We start from the raw sequence: 24,413 nt of genomic DNA on the forward strand, positions 1-24,413 counted from the left end.
CATTAGATGATGAGAAGTAGTAGAAGCAGTCTGCAGTAGACAATGAGAAAAATTTTACGTTGAGACTTTTGGAAATCTTACAATATTTACCACGTCATCTTAAACATTAATAAGGCCTGAGCAGAAATTATTAAAAGTTGTTTAAATGACGCATGGAAAAAAATATGCCCACGGCACGTAAAAGGCTTCGAAGGATTTGAAAAAGACAAATCATATGAAAAGGTTACAGATAAGATTGCAAAGCTACTTCAGTTGGAGGTTGATGCCAAAGACATTGAGGAGTTAATAGAGGAAGAAGAGAAGGAATTATCTAATGAAGAACTTATTGACTTGCAGACAGCGATAGTGAAAGAAGAAAATGCCGATGAAGCTCAAGATGAACCAAATGAGGAGCCGAGATGTTTCATCACCAGAGAGATGGCCATGGCATCTCATGAAATTGTATGGGTAATGGCAAGATTTGAGAAGATGGATCCTGACAGTGAACGACTCTTAAAAGTTAACAGAGGGGTGAATGATATGATTGCTTGCTACAAAGAAATCTACGATGAAAAGAAAAAAGCCACTGTCCAGTCATCCATTAATATGTTCTTTCATAAGATTGAGTGGCTGCCCCCTTCTAAATCTCCACAGCCCTCAACCTCCGCAGTGGCATACTTACCAGCTGAAGACGTCAATTCTGGCAACTATGCTCGAGGGGTAAAACTTACTGACGTTATGCCTGTCTCCTCTCTTTTTTTATAAATTTGAAATTTTTTTAATTTGCAAGCTTTTGTATTTTTCCTGCTCATGAGATAAAAAATTGAATAAATACAGTAAATAATTCTATTTACATGTTCATCGAACATTTCTGTTTTGATTCAATCAATTCAGTGAGCACAGTTGCAAGTGCTGCACAAGCATGGGGGAAATTCCGACTTACGTAGCATTCCGTGGAACGCAACCCTTAGGTAAGTCAGGGAGTTCCTGTATTAGTATTAATATTCACACTAGTGCAGACTCCAGATTTGTACAATCAGTAGCTGATTCAAAGAAAAGTAACACTGAAAGCAAAAGAGAAAATCTAGATTTTTTTTTTTCATGAACAGGAAGCAAATATTTGCAATATGCTTATGCCAATACAGCTAGGAAGTAAGGTTTATTTCCAATAAAGATATGTGATCTTGTCTAGAGATCTAAGCATTATAAAAGATGAGCAGCATCTTTTATAACACTCAAATTTGCAAAGAAGAAGCTGCCATTCAGATGGAAGGAGCAGATTCTTTTGTTTTGTGTGAAGTATAGTGAAGACAAGACTAAGTTTTAAAAGTTTGAAGTTAAAATTTTCTTAAGTTTTCTGAAAAATTAACTGGAGCAATTTAGTTATTCGTGGTGGTGGATATTCAGAAAGTTGAAACTTTTACATAGAAGTTCGTACAGAACAGGTTCAACTTGAAGGTGAATGTAGTGCATTATAAATAACTATAAAGAGGATTCACAGTCAGTAGAAGGAGGTCATTAATATACAAGAGAAAAAGAACTAGAACTGAAGCTTGGGAAGTGAGATTTAGCATTAGTGAGAAGTTATGAGCATTAGTGAGAAGTTATGAGACAGAGAGCCATCTACCATTACTCTCAGAGAGTAGCTGGAGAGAAATCTGAATACCTCCAAGTGCAAAAAACAGGAGGGAAACCATAAGATGAAAGCTTATTTAGAAGATCTTCATTCCAAATAAATTCCAAAGCCATGGAGATGTCAAGAGTAACTGCCTGGATTTCACTGAACTTTTCCATAAAATCTGTTCAAATATGAGTGGTATATGCCAAGATATCAACAGTGAATCAATATTGAAAAAATGCATATTCATAATCGTTGATCAGATGGAAGGTTTTAAGATAGGGAAAGGGTTGGTGTTTGACAGATTTGTCCATTACTTTGGAAAGAGCTGAACTTAATAGAATAGGACAATAACTAGAAGGAAAGGATATATATCACCCTTTTTAGGAACTGGCTATATATTAGCAATTTCCATGCAGAAAAATGTAATAAGAGGATTAACTCTGGCATATAAGAAACAGGATTAAGCTCTGGAGTACAGGTTTTGAAACCAAATGGGAAAATGCCATCAGAACCTGTAGACTTTTTTGGAATCAAAACTGTTCAGCATATGTCATATTCTGTACGATTAAATATGTTATAATATTAAATATATTAATTTAATTTATTTACAAATACAGCAGCCCAAGTCAAAGTGTGACAATTATGTTCTTGAAAACAAAACAGCATGTGTTCTATACTTATTGTAGCACAAGAATCCTTTTATGCTGTACAAAAATGAACAAAATGCATGTAAGAATCTGCATATAAAGGAACCACTAGGTGGCAGTGATCACAGTGTGCTGAAGTGGGATTTACCCAAAGAGGTAACTATCAACAGGTGTAAAGGGAAGGAATTTTGCTTTTGTAAAGGTAACTACAGAGGTCTGAGACAGTATTTAAATTCTATACAGTGGGACCAACTGATGATGTTACCAACAGCAAATTCAAAATGAGAAGCATTCAAAGAAATATTGTTCAAAGTTTAGGCCTAAATGAATGTCAGATGAACTAATGAGACATGTGGCAGAGAAGAAAAATGCATAGGATACATATAAATTAATGGGTGACATGGAAGCCTATGATAGATATAAGCTGGTCTGTAACCAAGCCGCAAAGGAGATTAGGCAGATTATGAGAAATCTTTGGCAAAGGATGTAAAGAAAAACAGCAAAGAGTTCTTTATCTATGTAAACTCTAGAAGGAAAGGGATGAATCAGATTTGTCCACTAGATATTAATGGTTCAACTGTTGATGATCCTGCTCAGGTGGCTAACAAACTAAATGAGTATTTTGCATCTACATTCACACATGAGGAGTTATTCAGAGAGGGGAATGCCAGAGGTGAATTAAACTGTGGCAGTGAGCTAGATGATTTTGTAATAACTGAGAGGAAAGTGGAGAAGAAATTGTTGAAGATAAACATAACAAAGGCACCTGGGGTGGATGGGATCTATCCAGTTATATTAAAAGAGGCAGCAAAGGAAGTAAGTAAACCCTTAGCCATAATTATGAGAGCTTCCTTGGACTCAGGGGAGGTACCCATGGACTGGAGTTGAGCAAATGTGACCCCAATTCACAAAGGAGGATCAAAGAGCGACACAAGTAATTATAGACCTGTTAGTTGTTGTTGTTTTGGTTTTTAGGAGCATTAGCAACTAAGGCCATATTGCTCCGGATATATGCAGTGGTCATTCCCTGACCTTTCCGCATCCTCCATATTTGGTGGTCACGGGCTTGAACCCCGGTCTAATCAAGAAGCGTGAGCTACGCACTGCTGCTCCTGCCCACCTGGCTATGGAGGTGCCAACCTGTTAGTTTAACTTCTGTTCTGTGGAAATTAATGGAGGCACTGGTTAAAGAAGCATTGCAGGATCATCTAGGCAAGAATTCAGTTATAGTTCGAACACAGCACGGTTTTGTTAAGGGGAAGTCTTGGCTGGCCAACTTGTTTGAATACAATGATGTGGTCACAAGGAACTGGATGCAGGGAATAACTTTGATATCATATATTTGGGTTTTATAAAGGCTTTTGATACTGTTGCACATGGAAGACTGCTGCACAAACTGGAGCAGTGTGTCATTGGAGGCAAATTGTTGCTATGGATAAAGGGATGGTTGAGTGGGAGAAGACAGAGTGGTAATCAATGGACACTGCTCTTCGTGGACTAATGTTATTAGTGGAGTCCCTCAGGTTTCAATGTTGGGTCCATTGTTGTTTTCTGTATTTATAAATGATATTTATGATGGTATATCAGGCTTAATGTCCAAGTTTGCAGACAATACGAAGAATGGCAGGGTTGTTAAGGACACTAATGACAGCACGCTGCTGCAACAGGATCTAGAAAAGTTGAGCAAATGGGCTGAGACGTGGCAACTGAAGTTTAACATTGATAAATGTCAAGTACTACATATTGGAAGCAGTAACCCCAGAGTAATGTATCAACTCTGTGGTACTACACTGGCAGTTGTAGAGAATGAAAAGGACCTGGGGGGTAATTGTGCAGGCAGATATGAAGTTTTCTGAGCAGTGCAGATGGTCTGCAAGAGTCTTGTCAATGATATACAGGAATTTTTCTAGCAGAGATAAGGAGGTGATTATACCCTTGTATGAGGCAATGGTCAGGCCACACCTTGAGTACTGTATATAGGTCTGGAGGCCTCATTTGAAGAAGGATGTACAGCTGTTGGAACAAGTACAGATAAGGGCAACAAGATTAGTGAATGGAATGAAGGGTCGCTCTTACGAAGAAAGGCTTAAGTTTTGAAGATTACAGTGTTTGGAGACTAGGCACCTGCGAGGTGATCTGATTGAGGTGTATAAAGACTTTAATGGTTTGAGCATGCTCAATGCTGATGGAATTCTTCCTCTTGCTCACAATAATCACCTGAGAGGGCATAAATTCAGATTGATGAAAGACAGTTGTAGGATAGATGTGCGGAAGTTTGCCTTTAGCCAGCAGGTAGTTGGTTGGTGGAACAGACTTCCCTCTTTTGTTGTGGAAGTTGATAGCCTAAATAAATTTAAGGCTGAGCTGGACAGGTATTTTGAACGAAGGGAGGGGTGAAATGGGAGCGTTTTTTTTTTTTTTTGTTTTGTTTTTTTTTTTTTGGCTGATGCTGCATGATTTTTTTTTTTTGGCTAAGCTTGCTTTCTTGAATCATATGCCTCTACTAATACTAAAATGTGATGAAAATATTAAAATACTTGGACACCAAACCAAATTTGCCTACTGGAAAAAGTAAACAGTAAATACATAGAGAAAAAGTAGAATAAATAGTAAATACATAAGTTAGGCATACAAACGTATATCTAACTCATGTCTTCTCCAACCTTATGTAAGATTTAAAATTAGTTTAAAAAATTTTCATGCTAAAAATATAATTTTTACAAGAGAACTACTTAAGGAGCAAGTAGGAGGGTTTGTTTTTATTTGAATGGGATTTATTGGCACAAGGGCTGCCATGACCAAACTGCATCTGTTACTTTGGAGTGTTCGTCAATATACGAAAGGAGATTGGTCTATAAGTGACTGTATGCGTTAATCGTTTTTAGATAAGTGAACAGTTCTGATAATGTGGCATCATCTTCACTTATGTGACTTAGTTGCAGAGGTTTTGTGAGTTAAGTAGAGATCTCAAACATGCGATTCTAGCTGAATGGTAATGTGCACACTCAATTAGAATATGCTTCACGGTAAGTATGCAATTACAATGCGGGCAAAGTGGAGGATCTTCTCCTAGCAGTAAAAAATAGCTATGTGTTAGGTGTGCATGGCCAATTCGTGCTCTTGTAAGCACGACCTCTTCCTGCATGTTTAATCTGGAACTGGATCTCCATACTCATGGATTCTGTTTTATTTCAAGAAGCTTGTTACCTGTTCGCCACATTTTAGACCACATCTCAGTACATATCCACCTGGTTTGTAGTCAGAAAATGGAACTGGGATGAAATCAAAGCAAGTAGGGTGTTTTGCTGCTTCATCTGCATGCTCGTTTCCTGGAATTCCAAAGTGGTTGGGTATTCAGCAAAACGTGACAGTTAGCTTATTTTTATTGAGGTGACATAACTGTGATCTGATCTATGTGAGAAGTGGATGGAAATTTTGTGATTTATTCTGTAGGGCATTCACATCACTCAAGGGTCTGTGTATATTATGACCTGGATATTTAGAAGATCATCATTAAGGAGATTTAAAGCCATTTTGATTGCAAATAGTTCAGCAGTAAACACACTGCATTCAAGTGGTAATTGGACAGAGACAGTGGATGTAGGACTGATTACTCCAGCTCCCACGGATATATCAGTTTTGGAGCCGTCTGTGTATATCTGAAGACTGTGAGCATTGGTCAATATGTGATCCACATGTAACTGTCTAAGATTGTGGTTCGATAGGGGGTGTTTTCCCCACTGAAGAAAACAGTTGTCGCAAAGAGGTATATACATTGCCCATGGTGCTTGTGCTGTGTCTGTAGCTTGAAAGATATTTCCAATTTTGAGTTACCTCTTATATCCGGATACCAGCAGGTTTGTTTTTGTTGGGTTTATTTCTATATAAGTTTTCCCATTGCGGTTCGAAGAGATATGTCCAGATGAGATGAAACAGGAGGCTTCGTAATTTGGCTGTATAACTAAGAAGCAATACTTTTCTCCTAACATGTAGTGGAGGTTCATTTGCATCTATATACAAACTTTGCACTGGGGATATCTTAAAGGCTCCTAAGGCAATCCTGAGAGCACTATGCTGGACTGGATTGAGCCAAGCCAATGCTGTCTTATGTGCAGAATCATAAACTGGGGCTCCATAGTCTAGATGAGATCTTATTAAGGTTCGATATAGGTGTAGAAGTGTGAAGCGATCGGCTCCCCATGCCATGGAAGAGATAACTTTTTCAGATAACATGGAAGAGGATATTCATCTTTTTCATGCACTGAGTTCGTATTTGTCTTATACGTGCCTGAAAGGTAAATTTAGCGTTGAGTACTAGGCCCAAGAATCGGATATTTTTGCTAAGTGGTATTTTTCCTAATATTAGCTCAGGATCTGGATGAGCTGACGCTTTTTGCAAAAGTGGATAGCAGTTGTTTTTGTTGCAGAGATGATAGCCACTGTGGGATGCTCATGATTCTATTTTGTTTATCGAGAGCTGCAATTGTTGCTCAATAGAGTGCATGCTTTGTGAGTGATAGGATATAGTAAGGTCATCTGCATATAGATAGGTGTCAACATTAGCCAGAATATTTTCTGTTGCATTATTTAGCCTAACTGCAAAGAGCGTTGCACTTAGAACTGATTCTTGTGGGACCCCTTCTTCTTGGACAACTGTATGGGATAGTGAATTGCTGTAACACACTTGAAAGTTTCTGTTTCGGAGAAAGCTCTCTATGATTAGTGGTAGCAGACCCAGGAGTCCTGTGGCATACAGAGGAGGGTTTGTGACTGCTGTGCATAAGTACTAAGGTCAGTCTTTTTTTTTTTTTTTTTATTACAAAGAAAGAGTATTTCTAATCTTCTTTATATGTATTACATCTGTTGCATTGCATTTCGTGTCTGTATTCTTGCACATTTTATCCATGTAATGATGGCAGAAACAATGCAGAATTTCTATAGGTACTAGTGCTACTAAAAGCATGGTGCAATTAGTCTTGAAGATATATATATATATATGGTACAGATGTACTAAGGCAGTAAATCCATAACTTTGCTTGCGTATGATTCGGGTTTTTCTACATCCACAGTGCATCTCATAGTGAAAGATCGCCACTATATTAAATAGAAAGTGAAAATTTCTGCACGTATGAACATTACTGTCATTATGAAGGAACATGCTGGTGCATTAGCTAAGATGGAGAAGTTGCTGATTGTATTTATCAAGTATTGGTATGCTGATGATTTATAAAAATCAACAACATGCCAATTAGCCTTCTGATAATCAAGGATGAGGGTAAAGCATTTATAGACAGGGAAAGGAAGTTTTGTTATGAGCAATGAGTAGATCAGCCAATTTAAAGCTCATAGAAATTTACATTATGTAAAAGTGAGTGGTGAGGCTGCTAGTGCTGAAACAATTTAAACACTTTCTTATAATTGGCAAGGTGTGATTCTGTTTCCTGAATATAAAATGCAATATGATATTAATTATACTGCATTATATGTAATATGTTGATAACACTAACAAAATATAATAAATAGAATGAACATAAATAAATAAGATTAAAGAGGCCTGTGCGCTCTGGATTCATTATCAAAACTAAAATTACTGTAACACATTTTTTTCCCAATGTTTCATTTTTAAAATCTTAATTTTAAATTAAATTAATAGTAAAGAAATAAGCCTCACTTTTGATTTGCAGGTTTTTCTTGTCCTACTTTTTTCTCCTTAATTTGATTGCCAATGACTTCCCCTAACTTTCTTCATTGCATTAACTTATTTGTGTCATTTGGTTTGCTTTATTTGATTGTAATAGATTTATTTATTTATCAAAACTACAATTACCGTAACACAGTCATTTGGATGTTTCTGTTGGTTGTTACGTGGCCATGTGTCTGTAGGTCACACTTGTCAAGGGTATTGATGAGATGGCCACACCTCGTAAGATCCACCTTGACTTTAGCAATTTCGGTGCGCCTCTCATTTACAAAGCTAGAGTGTGTCCAGGCACAAGTTAGCAAGGTTCATGCAGTGGTAAGAAGATGGCTATGTGCGTGTGCTGACCGGAAGTTGGTAAATTGCCCAGCACACATTGGTTTGCGATGGACAGTTGTCTTCAAGACAACTGTTCATAGACAGGGAAGGGAAGTTTACGATGGACAGTTGTCTTGAAGACAACTTGACATGTGCGATCTACAGACACATGGCCATGTAACGACTGACAGAAACATCCAAGGCAATGACTCACTCAGCCGCGAGCACCTTTATCCCATACTACCCAAACCTATCACAACAGGTTTGTAGTCTTAAAATCACATGGTATAAAATGCATACAACTCCCAGGCAGAAAATTACGATCCCTCGATTAGATGCAGATTGGTCTACCGCATCTCTTGCCATGTTGCACTAGCTGCTACATCGGGGAAACTGGGAGACGGCTCGAAAAACGCCTTTCCGATGTTGTTGTTATTTAGTTTTTAGGAGCATTAGCAACTAAGGCCATATTGCTCCGGGGATATACGGTGGTCATTCCCTGACCTTTTTGCATCCTCCGTATTTGGTGGTGATGGGCTCGAACCCCGGTCTAATCAAGAAGCGTGTGCTATGCACTGCTGCTTCTTCCCACCTGGCTATGGAGGCGCCATGCCTTTCCGAACACAAAAGAGCAATTAGCTATTTCCGAACACGTTTGGGCAACCCACCATGACATTGACCCACACCGCGATGTCGTGATTGTGGATAAATCCCGCCACTATCGACGACGTGCCTGGTTGGAGTCGTTGAACATCAAATGCTCCAATACCTCAGTCAACAGGAACAGTGGATGTCAAGTCCACCCTATCATCAAAACAGCAATCCTGACTATTGACAAACTCTCTGCCAACGTCCGCATGCATCACAGCCACAGGCTTCAACATCCAACAATTAATCATGAACTTCACGTACAAGATTGGCAGTACACGCCCACATGCTCCATTCTTAACTGTCAGTTTAACTGAGGAAGGTTGACAAAACAACCGAAAGCTTTTTGTTTGTATGTATCTAATCAAATATATGTATATTTCCTATTATTAAACTTGTCACAATCTATTTTTGTATCCATTTTCGCTCTGTGTTACAGTAATTTTAGTTTTGATAAATAAATAAATCTATTACAATCAAATAAAGCAAACCAAGTGACGCAAATACAAATAAGTTAATGCAGCGAAGAAAGTTAGGGGTAGTCATGGGCAATCAAATTAAGGAGAAAAGAGTAGGACAAGAAAACCCTGCAAATCAAAAGTGAGGCTTATTTCTTTACTATTAATTTAATTTAAAATTAAGATTTTAAAAATGAAACATTGGGGGGGGGGGGGAAAAACCTTATTTTTACACACTGAGGTGGGAAATACATTCTAATTTAAAGGAGGATACAAATGCCTAAAAATATATAAATGAAGTAATTGAAAGTAGCCAAAGTAAGCACCCAGAAGTTTAAATGGCATATGGATTAAATTTCTGAGCACTTTATTTGGTTTTATTTCACAACAGCATCAAAAAGTTAGGGATGGGGGGTTGAAAAAATCTTTTTTTTTTTTTTTTTTTTTTTTTAGGAGCATTAGCAACTAAGGCCATATTGCTCAGGGGATATGCTGTGGTCATTCCCTGACCTTTCCGCATCCTCCGTTATGGGCTCGAACCCTGGTCTAATCAAGAAGTGTGTGTGCTACGCACTGCTGCTCCTGCCCACCTGGCTACGGAGGCACCAAAGAAATCTTTGCTATGCTAAGATTGGAGTAATGCTATGTGAAGTTTGTAAACCACTAGTGTAGACAGACTTAAGACTAATACCTAGCCCCTCGATCACATCATCAGTTGTTGTTGTTATTTGGTTTTTAGGGACATTAGCAACTAAGGCCATATTGCTCTGGGAATATGCGGTGGTCATTCCCTGACCTTTCCGCATCCTTTGTATTTGGTGGTTAAGGGCTCGAACCCTGGTCTAATCAAGAAGCGGGTGCTACGCACTGCTGCTCCTTCCCACCTGGCTACGGAGGTGCCTACATCATCAGTTGTCTTACAATGATCTGCTTTGATGGTGCTGTCTGCCAAGACAATATTTTCTTCTGCAACGAAATGTTAACTTGCCTTGGATGAGGGTCATCCTCCAATTTTCCTTTCTTTTTTCATTGTAACAATATGTGTGACAACAGTTGTTGATGCACACCTTCTTCATAGGCCTCTACTGTAAGAAAATGAATAACTTGCTGGCATGGATGCACCCACCACTTAACACCATATTATTTCTGCTGCTACAAATCAACTCCCCATACATACAGGACAGTCAATATTCCCTATTGTTCAACAGAAGAATTAGTACAAATCTTCAAAATTAATATCCATTGCAGTGCATAAGTTAAATTTTGAAAAACTGAAGTCTCAGTATCATTTTATTTACTCTGATATATATTATGTATAAAGTTATAAACATTTAAACAAATTTTAATCATTAAAATTAATGATTAAATTAAGGTATTAATTAAGGATTAAATTAAATGATTAAAATAGCCTTAAGTATATTAAGGCTATTTTTAAGTGGTTTTAAAACATTCTGGGATGTCCCCAAATTCCTTCATGACCCATGCATTGAGAAACATTGCTCTATATACCATTTTGTATACTATCTAGTTTGGCACTTTCTTTCATCCTCTGCAGTGGTCCTAACAAAATCTATTACTACTGATTATTTCTAAGTATTATATATTTATATAACTATTTACATGGACAGTATTAAGGAAGTCTAATCTATTATCATTTTATTGAAAGTTTTCCTGGCCACAATGGGGATGTAACATTCCCCCACTCATGAATGTAATTCTCCCATGCACTCTATCTTAATTTAACAATAAATGGATATTTATTATCAAGACGATTATTTTAATTTGTAAGAAGTTTGTCCTTTTTTTTGTTATTTTTATGTAATTTCTTATTATTAATTTTAAAAACTATATGACAAATGAAAAACTACATGGAAAATTAATCAGTTTGCCTATTCTGAGGATATTCAAATACATTATCAAGAAATACTTAAGTAGCAACAGGTTTATTTATTAGAAAATTAACAATACTTCACCAAATTATATACAAAATGAAAAAAACAAAGAACATAAAAAATAATTGAAATCATGAAATAAATAAGTGTTCCCTGTTTAAATTTCAGTATGCATTACCTGACATGCTTGAAGGAAAACTACCGCCAAAGAACATATTAAAAAGTTCTTCTGCTGATATATCACCTGTAAAACATATATCCAGATATTCAAGAATAAAATAAATTCTAAAAGTACAACATTAATTTTGATCACTTAATATGAACTTAGTACAATTTGTAATTCTTAGATCTTCAGATGAAACAAAATTTTACTAGGATCAGGTTAACTGTCAATTATAAAAACTGTTTAAGTATCAACTGTAAAAAGTACCATGCCAATAAAATTACAAGTTTATATTAACTGCAATGAAAATATTGTATGCTATTATACTTATCACACTGAATATCTTAATATTAATTAATTTGTCAATGAATGACAGATCCTTCAGAGACATACTTTGTCTCTCGAGAATTTTTAAATTTATTTAAAAATCTTTCAGAACAGAATTTCAAAACTTTTATTTTTTGCCATTTGACAAAGCATGTTTGCTTGAACAATGCTGTTATTATCATTGAAGTGCATGAACATTTAAGAATTATAATATAAAAGTTTTAATTCAAAATTTGGGAAAAAAATTGCAACTGCAAAGAAACTGTTCAACATCCATAATCCTTTACATATTGGTGTGATATAAATGATTTTTTTTTTTTTTTTGCAAAAGCAAAAAAAAAATGCATTTTTTCAAAAAAAGGAATTTGAAAATTGGTACAATTTAAATTTATTTAAATCAATAGTGTCCAAGGAATCCTCTGTAATGCCTGTTGTTGCAAAATTTAATTTGTAAATTTTAATTTATATTCAACTAGACAGTTTATTCACAATTAATCAGAAGTATAAAGTTATAGAATTCTTATAGTACCGTGATAATAGACTAAATATAAAAATAGCGAAATGCTTAAAGTGCGGTACTTACCTTGAATATAACCTGCAGTAGTTTTATGAAAAGACTGATGGCTAAATTTAAGGTGGAATGGTTAAGTTAATGCATTAAGGTGGGATTAAATTTAATTTAACGGAATTTTAAAATAAGCGAAAGGAAGCAGAAGTGCACTACTCCGTCCCTGGTTGTCATAAAGTAGAAAATAGTTAATCTGGAACATAAAAGAATTGATAATGCCAGTAGTCATGACGATAGACTTTCGTTAAGTTATAACGTCTTCAGTTGGCGGTGTTAAGTGAGAAGTAATGCATGCTGTATTTCAAGGAATTTTCTATACTCTCGTGATGCTCTTTGTCACCTCTCCCTGTCAGAAATTTATCTAGCTACAATAGAGAACTAAATGTTACAACCTTTCCCTCCAGAAATAAAATTATACACACGTTACGCTGATGACATACTCATAATAGGCAATAGGTCCACTTATAGACAATCTCTTTTTAAAATTTAATTCAATACATGATAGGTTAAAACTCACTCTTGAAATTGAAACCAACAACCAAATTAATTTTCTCAACTTCACCGTTTACAAAACAGGTACCAAACTAGGTATAAAGATTTTCAGAAAAAATATACATATAGGCAAATACCTACATTTTGCTTCGCACCACCCCCTCTTCACAAAAAAAGCGGTTTTATACAACCAAATACATAATTCCCTCAAATATAGCACCTGACAAAATGACTTAACCAATGAACTTCAATACCTCACAGAAAAATTTACAGCTAGGAACTACCCAACCCAACTCATTCAACACACTATTTCTACCGCCAAAAGTAAAATTAACAATCCACCAAAACCCACCACCAACGCAAATATACACATCATCCTCCCAAACTATAATGAATTTGCCAGACAGTTCCACCGTGTGTTTACAGGTACAGATATCTCCCTCTTTCAGCTTACAATAAACTTGGATCCTTATTCAACACTTACAAAGACACACACAAATACCCAACCAACGATTTGAACAATATAATTTACATGATTAAATGTCAACCAAACTGTGATGCCTGTTATACTGGTAGTACTACTACCAAGTTTGGTTCTACCAAAACCTCCAACACTCACACATACTACCACTATAATAGTCTTAGATCGGGACAAACTAGTACAGAACTCACAATACAAGCTAAAACCCACAATTACACCCCTTTAATTGACTCTGCTATCACCATTATAAGACTAAAAACCAGCCACAAAATTCTTCAATATGAAGCCCTCATTATCGAATGGTTTCGACACAATACTAATCTCGACATCCTAAACGCAAAACTTCCCTTTCACCTTTCTTTGGCTTGGAATCTCACATCTGAGATTCCCACGTGTTCCAAAGAGCATCACGAGAGTATAGAAAATTCCTTAAAATACAGCACGTGTTACTTCTCACTTAACACCGCCAAATGAAAACGTTATAACTTAACGGAAGTCTATCGTCACGACTATTGGCATTATCAATTCTTTTATGTTCCAGATTAACTATTTTCTACTTTATGACAACCAGGGACGGAGTAGTGCACTTCTGCTTCCTTGCGCTTATTTTAAAATTCCGTTAAATTAAATTTCATCCCACCTTAATGCATTAACTTAACCATTCCACCTTAAATTTCATAAAACTATTGCATAAAACAGTCTTTTCATAAAACTATTGCATATTCAAGGTGAGTACCGCACTTTAAGCATTTTGCTATTTTTATATTTAATATAAAAATATTTAATATAAAAAGAAATAATTAAAACCACATAATATCATGAATTATAAATAATATAAAGTGTACTTAATTTTTAAATCATTAATATTAGTAATTTTAAGCATGCAACTAATTTATGTAAGGTAACCGTGATAATTTCTCTTATATTTATACTTGATCATTGTTCTGTGCATTTACTGTTATCTCTTCTCATAATTTTGAAAAGCATACTGAAAGATCTTTTACAATACTTCCTTATAGAATACACTTGGAAAATAAACAAACTTTGGTTACTGAGTTTTGAGCATGCTACATATAATACTGATCATGAGAAAAGCAATGTGATGCAAATTAACATAACCAATTTTTAAACAATTGAACCTTGGGCTTTAATAATGGCTACTGAAAAACATTCAATTATTGGAACTTGAACACACCTGAATTCAAAAGGGTAGGCTGTTGTACAAAGCAATTCTTTCTTTTTACACATTCCATCAAAAAAGTACCTGCTTAAACCATATGTAGAATTTGTTAAAATTTTGGACTATTCAAACTAAAATTTCAGAGTTTTCAGAATTTTCACTTAGTGAGCCTCATAAAATCACAATGTGATTTTATCAGGCTCACTTGAATACAGTGGGGTAATCATGGATTGCTAAGCTAGATGACGATGAGTGAGGTTCCCAGTTGTTAAAGGCAAGCATAGGAATTTTAATTTCATAAAAGGAGACTATGACAGTTTAAGATACTACATGAACCTATCAATTGGGAAGCCAGTGTAAGGAAGGTGAATACTAGTGAATTATGGAATAACTTTAAAACCCCTGTCACTCACTCACTCACTCACTCACACACACACACACACACACACACAGTTATTGTTGTTGTTGTTTGGTTTTTAGGAGCATTAGCAACTAAGGCCATATTGCTCCGGAATATGCGGTGGTCATTCCTTGACCTTTCCGCATCCTCCATATTTGGTGGTGACGGACTCGAACCCCGGTCTAATCAAGAAGCGTGTGGTACGCACTGCTGCTCCTTCCCACCTGGCTACGGAGACGCCCACACACACAGTTATGGTTATAAAATAAGTTTTGCTAATTCAGGAGACCCTAGTGTCAAAACGGTTAGAGTTAGCACTGTGAAAATTGGTGGGTGTATCATTTATGGTCTGGGGAAGCAATTTGTTGAAGAAAAAAAAATTAGCTCAAATTTTCGCCACCAGGGGGAAAACGGCGTTGCACATACCTAAAAGTTTGTCATTTACTTCAAGACATGCTACTTACGCAAATGACAACCTGTCAGATAAAAGCGGAAATGCCACCGTCAATAACCATTATGGCTCTTACAAAAAAGGAACGTGCTCTTTTAGTTAAACTGTTCTACCAGAATAATAGTACCGCTAATGCAGAACTCGTGAATATCGGAAACTTAAAGGTTTACGTACAGGACCTTGATGTCAGTGGGGCTTTGAAAACTAATAAAGAAATTTGAAGCGACCGGGGAGTTAGATGTAATTCCAGGCAGGGGATGATCACATAACAGAACAGAAATAGTGGATGAGGTGGCAGTTGCAATGCCTCCAGGTCAGAATGTGAAACACTACTAGTCAGTAGTGCCAGAGATGTGTCAAGAGACTCGAACCTTCCTTGGTTTACTGTATGTAAAGTGCTTTGAATAATTTTATGCTGGTTCCCACACAAGATTCACATAGTGCAAGAACTAAAGTCTTGTGACCAGCAACAATGAATAGACTTTGCTCTACAATTTCTGGCTCATATGGAACTTGGTGATACATGGGCTCAAATGATCTTGTGGTCTGATGAGGCACATTTCACTTTTCATGGGGCTGTAAATGCACAAAACTGCCAAATATGGGAAACTTCTCATCCATCTGCTGTGCATGAAAGACCACTACAAAGTCCATACATTATAGTATGGTGTGGATTCACAGCAGTTTATAATTGGACCATTTTTCTTTGAAGAGTCTACACCTCATGGTTCCATAAGGGGTACGGTAACTAGTGCATGGCACTGTGCTCTTCTAAGAGATCACATTATTCCAGCTCTGCAAGAAAGGCAATGCTTGGAGAGTGCAGTATTCATGCAAGATGGTGCCCCTCCCCACGTTTCTCGACACGTGAGGGAACTGCTCCTTTCAACATCAGAAATAATTGCATAATTTCTAGAGACTTTCCACAGTTCTGGCCAGCCCAATCAGCAGATCTCAATCCCTGTGATTTCTGGCTACGGGGATACCTGAAGGACAGAGTTTACTGTGGTGGCATACAGATACTTGTCAATTTGAAAGCAAGCATTAAACAGTATGTAGCCAACATCCCCAATGAGATGCTATGCGAAACTGTCACGCGCAGTCTTCCGTTTTCAGAATGTCATCTCAGGTGAAGCCTTGAATGGTTTGAGCATGCTCAATGCAGATGGGATTCTTCCTCTTGCTCAGAATAATCGCCTGAGAGGGCATAAATTCAAATTGAGGAAAGACGGTTGTAGGACAGATGTGCAGAAGTTTGCCTTTAGCCAGCGGGGTGGTTGATTGCTGGAACAAACTTCCATCTGTCGTAGAAGTTGATAACCTAAATAGATTCAAGGCAGAACTTGACAAACATTTGGAGCGAGTGGATGGGTGAAATAAGGGGGGGGGGGTTTGGCTGATGCTATATAAGCTTGCTTTCTTGCATCATGTGCCTTTGAATGCTAATGAAGCAAAGCACAGAACAATATCTGTAGATTTCTAAGTTCTGATATTAAAATCTAATCCTAAGTTAAGTATTCCATCTCATTACAATGCCAATTTCTTCCCTTGTGGTGGAAATTTGAACTAATTTTTTTCTTCTACAAATCGCTTCCCCATACCCTAAATGATATACCCACCAATTTTCACAGCACTATCTCTAACCATTTTGACACTAGGGTCTCCTGAATAGGGAAACTTATTTTATAACCACCTGGTATATGTATATATATACAGTATAAGCTAAAATAGGATATTTGCCAGCACCATCCTCTTCTTCTTCTTCTTTATCCTCCCCTATATTTTTCTGTTATTGTTATTTTTGTTATTTTATTTGGTTGAGTTCTTTTTCACTCTACTGGCTTACCATGCTGCTGGCAAATATCCTATTTTAGCTTGTATAAGCAACATGTAGTGGATTGTGCTTTTCTGCTGCCACTGATGTTAGCTTTTCTATTATTTTTTTCTTATTTATTTTAATATATATTTCTTATTTTTAATATATATTTCGATTACTTTTGGATTAATTGGATTATAAATGTGTGTGTGTGTGTGTGTGTGTGTGTGTGTGTGTGTGTGTGTGTGTGTGTGTGTGTGTGTGTGTGTGTGTGTGTTTTGGACATTATACAGGCATTTATAATGTCCAATTGGCATACTTACAATGGCATTAACGCTGCACAAAAGTATTCATTAAACTATATGCTAAAATCTAACCGATTATGCATACTAATAATAATATATATATATATACCATTAAGAAAATATAGCAAGGGAAAGGAGGATGTTGAGGTGGATGAATAAAGTTACTGTTGTTGTTATTATTTATATAGTGCATTAGTATCAAGAGCCATATTGCACTGTGTATATTATGTTCATATAAGTGTATGTGTTTTCAAGGGTAATTTACATGTTATGTGAGCTGAAAACATGGAATAAGTCATGAGATGAAATTCTTCTGTCTCAGAATGACTAACTATAGCCATGAAGAATTCCACCCCCTTTTATCTCCCCTCCCTTCAACAGGATTTGAACCCAGACCTCTCCAAATGAGTGAAAAGTAATGAAATCACAGAGGGGATGAGGAAAGCATAAGGAACTGGCTAGTTCATTATTCTTTCCTATAACTGTTTGTTTTACAGTAGCCACAAATAAAAAAGGCCAAAAAAAAAAAAGGAAATTTTTTTTTTGCAAAGAGCAGGAGTGTTTCCCAAAAAACAGAAGGAAAAACAGGAAATTTTTCAAAAAAGCAGATTTTTAAAGCCCACTGAGCTAAAAAAATATTTTATACTATAATATAGCCACAGGATGATTTACCAGTAGAATATGCTTTTAAAATAAGCTTACCTAACATTTTTCTGTCTATGGATTTCTGTTTGGATATTTATTAGATATCAACTTTATGCTGATTTTGATTATTTCAAGAAAGATACTGTTGCACTTAACACCCTTCAGAAATGTTCAGTCAAAGTTTTGTTCATAACAATGGCCCTGCTTCATAGACTTGGTTGTCAGGAGCATTTCCAAAGCTTCACCAGAAAGAGAATATCTGAAATCAGATTTTGTTTTTCTAACTGGATGATATGAAGAATTGTTAACATGCCAAGTATGACTTGGGATAATTTGTTATATTTCAAGCTTCCTTGGGCACTTGTTAGTTTCCTAAACCAAATCTTTCTTCTTTCATAATAGCATCTGGTAAGTTCACACTGAAACTGACAGAACTGATGCTGCAAAACATCTACTGTTTTATCTGTTTATTTTTAACAAGAAATATTGGAAATGTATCTGCAAAAAATTTTTAATTTGAAAATGACGCACTGCCAACTGAAATTTGTGTTACCTCAGCCTTTATAACATTATTTTGCAATGATGTCATTTTGTAATGATATTATAACATCATTTTGCAATGAGAACACTTGTACACCATACAATCAGAAACTACACTAGGCCAGAAAATGTAGCGCATCCTACTTTAGTTGATAAGTCAAAAATCGATTTACTTTCATTGCACATCAAGCTAGGTTTGATAAAAAATATTTGTGAATGCAATGGACAAAAAAGAGAAGGACTTTCCTGTTTGAGGCAAAAGTTTCCTCAAATCAGTGAGGCCAAGATAAAAGAGAATTTTTGTGGGTCCTCAAATCACACTGCTATTCCAAGATGAGGAATTCACTCAAAAAATTAAATGCTACAGAAATAAGAACCTGGAAGGCATTTGAAAACATCTGCTGGAACTTTTTAGGCCATGAGAAATCACGAAATTACAGTGAAATTGTGGATAAGCTAATTTTAACATACAGAGAGTTTAGATGCAACATGTTTTTAAGCATCATTTACTACATTCCTATTTAGACTTTTTTTCTTGAAAACATTGGAGCAGTCTCCAATGAACACAGTGAAAGGTTTCTCCAAGATATTTCTCAAATGGAAAAACGATAGCAGGGAAAATGGAGTCCCAATACACTGGCAGACTACTGTTGGAATCTCGTACGGGAGACACCAATGGACAATTATAAAAGGCAAAAAAAAATAAAATAAAATAATAAAATAAGTGTTTTGTTATCAAATAAACATTGTTGTAAATAGAATAAGGTTAATAGACCCATTGTTCAATATTAATACTGTATGTAACATTTTCTTAAAATATATGAAATCTTTTTTACTAGAAACTTAGTTTTTGACTTTAATCCCTTCTCCCTTAAAACTGGTTGGTTTTAGAGCAATATGGTTGCCATATTTGAATTCAGGAACGTCAAATCTACAAGAATCACCCTGAATTTTAAGAGGGAGCAAAAAAAAAATGAAAAATATTGGGGTTTTTTTGACGACCAGTGTAGAGTGAAAAGCAACACTGGTCTAATGCCAAAATTTGGTGATACCATTTGGGATACAGTACACTGCCCACTTTGGAAAGCTTTGATATATCTTAGGTCCTACATTTTTGACGACCAGTGTAGAGTGAAAAGCAACACTGGTCTGATGCCAAAATTTGGTGATACCATTTGGGATACAGTACACTGCCCACTTTGGAAAGCTTTGATATATCTTAGGTCCTATAAACAAATATTGTGAATATTTGCAAATAATGTTTATATATAATTAAAGATATAGTAGCATCTTAAATAATATAGAGTAACTGCCCTCTTAATTCTCAGAATTAAGATGCAGAATAATGCATCTCAAAAAAAAAAAAATAATAAATAAATAAATAAAAATAAAAACAATAAAAAATAAAATAAAATAAAAACAAAATAAAACAAATTATAACATTTTTTAAAAAATATATGAAAAGTGTAGTAATATACTGATAATGTAATTTTTTTAAGGAATAGCATACTGTAACTACATATTACGGGGAATAATTTATTGGAGAATATTAATTTAAGAAAAGTAACAATAATTGTACTTTGTACAAATTCACTTCACACTTACTAATTTCTTATCATGAGATAGTAGCATGCAAAAATTATTTGATGATGAAATAATAAAAGTTCACCTGTCCGAAGCATGCAAAAACATAAACCAAAAGCATTTAAGTAACAGTAATCTGGTTTGCTAATGCAATAACATATGCTCCAGAAGCAGGGAAGAAAGATGTGGTTAAGTACAAAAGTAACTGGAGGAGAGGATAAGATATTTGCTGTTTGGATCTCTTAACTATTTTAGATACAACTAGTTTTGAATATGGTGAAAAATGTAATTAGCAGTCATTTGAGGAATGTTATAAATTGAAATGGAATATTTAAGATTTATTTTCCTTTATATTACTAAAATACATTAAGAAAACACATCTGTATGGCAATCTTGCTATATGGTTCTATAACCAAAAGCAAGTCCAAAAAATCTGCAAATTACCAATTTGCACTAAATAAAATTTTTATTTCTTGTAATCAAAGGATATGAACATTTCACAGAAATGTTCAGATTACAAAATATTTTATGATTTAATTAACTATATGCAAAGTGTTCTTAATAAAACTATTCAGAGGTTAATAACAAACACTACACAGGGTTGTTTCATAACACTTTCAGAATCAATTGAAGACCTGAAAACAATGTAAAATTTCATATAAACACAAGTCCAATTCTGAATGATTACAGAACTATGATGATATGAATTTTAAAAAAATAAGTTTTAAAAAATATATATTTTTCATTAAAATAATTATTTTTATTATTTTACTATTATAAATAATAATAAAATAACTATTTTCATTATTTTTACCATTAAAAACTTCAAACAGCCATTGCCTCACCACCATACAAAATTGGACATATTTATTTAAACATTTTTCATTGTTTTCAGATTTTTAATCAATTTTGAAAGTACAGCTGTGTTATGAAATGCCCTGTATAATATACACCCAACAGGCCTCCCTCCCTTCTCTAACACACCAAGTTAATGAACTTGCATGGCTCTTATGAATTATGAATCTAAACTAAACAGCTTTAATCACATCTTTAAATGAGACATTTTTTTTGCAGGTGCTATCCATCAAGAAATAAACTATTCAGACACTTTGTACACCACAATAAATAATTTTAATAAATTAGCATTATGTTACAAACCCTTTACCAGGTTCTTATTCACATGCATAATGAGTTAGAACAAGGATTACATATTGGCCTTTCTCTAACTGCCAATATTATATTGTATGAGGCATGTCCAATCTAGTGTCTAATATTCTCACAGCCTCTAGTTTCCCAGCATTTCCCCCACCATACTCCATTACTTACTACTTAATTTTATTGTCAAAAAGCCCACTCCACAGTTCTCTTATATTTCCCTCTCTTTGTTTCTGCTTAACAGCACCTGGCTACATTTCTCAATGTACAAGGCTTCTTTTATTTTTCTTTTTGCAAAGTATCCCCCACCCATTACCACAAAGTTCCTATTACTATATGCTTGAATGCATTCCAATTCTGATTCTTTAGCGTTCCCCTTGGATATGTGTTTGTTGGTTCATGTATGCATGTTTAAAATTGTCTTCCAGTCTCGCCTATGTACACTTTGCCATATTTATATATTATATACCTTCTATTTCCCTCTAGTGTCAAATATTTGAACCAAACCCCCAATATTAATAATCAACTTAAAGATTACTTCAAGCCTGTACTTTTTACAGATTATTTTGTTTTTCTGCCAATACCTTTTATGTACAGAATTACCACCACTCTCTTGTAATCCATATTGTGTGTTGTGCTATTGTAGTAGCAGTATTGGCAAATGATGCAAGAAAGCAAGCTTATATAGTATCAGCCAAAACACGCACTTCACCCATCCTTACCCTCCAAGAATTTGTCTAGTTCTTCCTAGAATTTATTCAAACCACCCACTTCCATAACAGATGGAAGCCTGTTCTAACAATCAACCACCTGCTGGCTGAAGGCAAACTTTTGCAAATCTATCCTGCAACCATCCTCAGCATGAATTTATGCCCCCTCATGTGTGTGTAGTCTCAGAAAGTGGAAGAATACCATTCAAATTCAGCTTACTCAATCCATTCAAGGCCTTAAACACCTCAATCAGATCATTCCACAGGTACCTAGTCTCCAGATGCTGAAATTTGCAGAGTCCGAAGCCTTTCTAGGTAAGAGCACCCTTTTTTTCTCTTCACATCTCTGCACCTGTATCAGCAGATCTACATCCTTTCTAAAGTGAGGCCTCCAGACCTGTATACAATATTCCAGATGCAGCTTTACCACGGCCTTGTACAAAGAGATAATTACCTCCTTATCATTACTAGTAAATTTTCTGTGTATCATTGACAAAACCCCATGAGCTCGCCTGGCAGCATATCTGCACTGCTCAGAGAATTTCATATCTGACTGCACAATTACCTCCAGGCATTTCTCATTTTCTACTACCCCGAGTAATCTTAGAGTAACTCAGTTCATAAGTTACTCTGAGATTTACCCATATGCAGTACTTTGCATTTGTCAATGTTAAACTTCAACTGCCTATTTTCAGCCCATTGACCTAAATTTTCTAAATCATGTTGCAGTAGCATACCGTCATTACTGTCATTAACCACCCTGCCAATCTTTGTATCATCTGTAAACTTTCACATTAAGCCTGGTATACCTTCATCAACATCATTAATAAATATTGAAAACAACAATGGACCCAGCACTGAACCCTGAGAAACTCCACTGATAACATTTGTCCATGTAGAGCAGTGCCCATTGATAACCACTCTTTGTCTTCTTTCACTTAATCATCCCTTTATCCATAGCAGTAACTTGCCCTTAGTGCCCCAGTTTATACAGCAGTCTTTAATGTGAAACAGTATTAAAAGCTCTCCTAAAATCCAAGTATATCATATCAAAATTATTTTTTACATCTAGTTCCTTGGTCACTGCATCATAGTAACCTATCAGACTGGTTACACAAGACCAATCAGATATGTTACTATGCTTATATACACCCCCTTAACCATGGCAGCGACTGCAGAATAATTGTATTCCTGTCCAGATGGTCCTGCTTTACTTCTTTAACCAGTGGCTCCATTATTTTCCCTGGAACAGATGTTAAGCTGACAGGACTATAATTACTCGTGTCACCTTTGATCCGCTTTATGAATTGGGGATACAGTCACACATCTCCAGTCCATAGGGACCTGATAAACTTCTGGCATCCCCTCCCCCTAAAGAATTCCTCATGTGAATGTAGAGGCAAAATACCTATTCAATTTGTCAGTGACTTGAGCAAGATCATCAACAGTTACCCACTGACATCAAGCGGCCCAATGTGATTCAACCCCCTTCCTTCTACTGTTAATATAAACATAGAAGTCTTTGCTGCATAGAAGCCTTTGCTGCTTTTCTTGGCATTCTTCGCCAGAGAATTCTCATAATCTGTCTTAGCTTGTCTAACCACCTATGTGACTTGATTACAGACTAACTTTTATCTACCATAGGTTTCTGTAATACCTGATAATTTATATGCATCCCATGCACTTTTCTTCTCTGCCACGTGGCTCAGCAGTTCATCTGACATCCATAGGTCTAAGCCCTGAACAATATTTCTTAGTGGATATGAAAAACCTAGTGGCTTCTTTGATTACTTCACGAATGCTTTCCATTTAGAATTTGCTGTTGGTAATTTCAAAAGCAAAAGCCTTTCCCTTTACTCTTGACAGTAGTTATGTCTTTAATTAAATCCCACATTAGTACACTGTGATTGCTGCCACTCAGTGGGTCTTTTACGTGCAGATTCTTAATGCATGTAGAATCACTGCTGATAACCAAATCAAGAGTACAGCTTCCTCTTGTTGCCTCTCTAACATGCTGCTGTACAAAACAGTCATCCAAGAAATCTACAAAAAAAATCTACTGTAATTTGTGGGTTGGTCACTCACATACAAACCCCGGGGGGCTCATATCTGGTGAGTATGGGCTTGGCACACCCAGGGTCCTGAGCTGGATATCATCATTCTTCTCTTTCTTGGTGATTCCCTTCTATTTCTGACTCTTGTTTTCTCTCTTGGGGTAATTCAGAAATTTTATTTTTTTTTTTGGCTGGTGCAACATAAGCCTCAGGCTTCCTTGCACTGTATTGTTAATAATAATAATAAAGAAATGTTGCTAGTGTGTGAGTGACCAACCCAC

The 24,413-nt window shown here is 35.8% G+C and overlaps 1 protein-coding gene across 1 annotated transcript in view; it reads right to left on the minus strand.

The window, feature by feature from the left end:
* The window catches only part of LOC150083542 (dnaJ homolog subfamily B member 12-like), a 106,323-nt gene that overhangs the window by 21,296 nt on the left and 60,614 nt on the right, over positions 1-24,413 (minus strand). Inside the window, exon 5 of the mRNA XM_090377349.1 lies at positions 11,440-11,505. Coding sequence (XP_090233475.1) covers positions 11,440-11,505 — 66 coding nt within the window. The remainder of the gene's footprint in view (positions 1-11,439; positions 11,506-24,413) is intronic.

This window comes from Mastigoproctus giganteus, chromosome 7 (genome assembly GCF_048544385.1).
Source record: "Mastigoproctus giganteus isolate SK-2022 chromosome 7, ASM4854438v1, whole genome shotgun sequence".
Lineage (NCBI taxonomy): Eukaryota > Metazoa > Arthropoda > Arachnida > Uropygi > Thelyphonidae > Mastigoproctus > Mastigoproctus giganteus.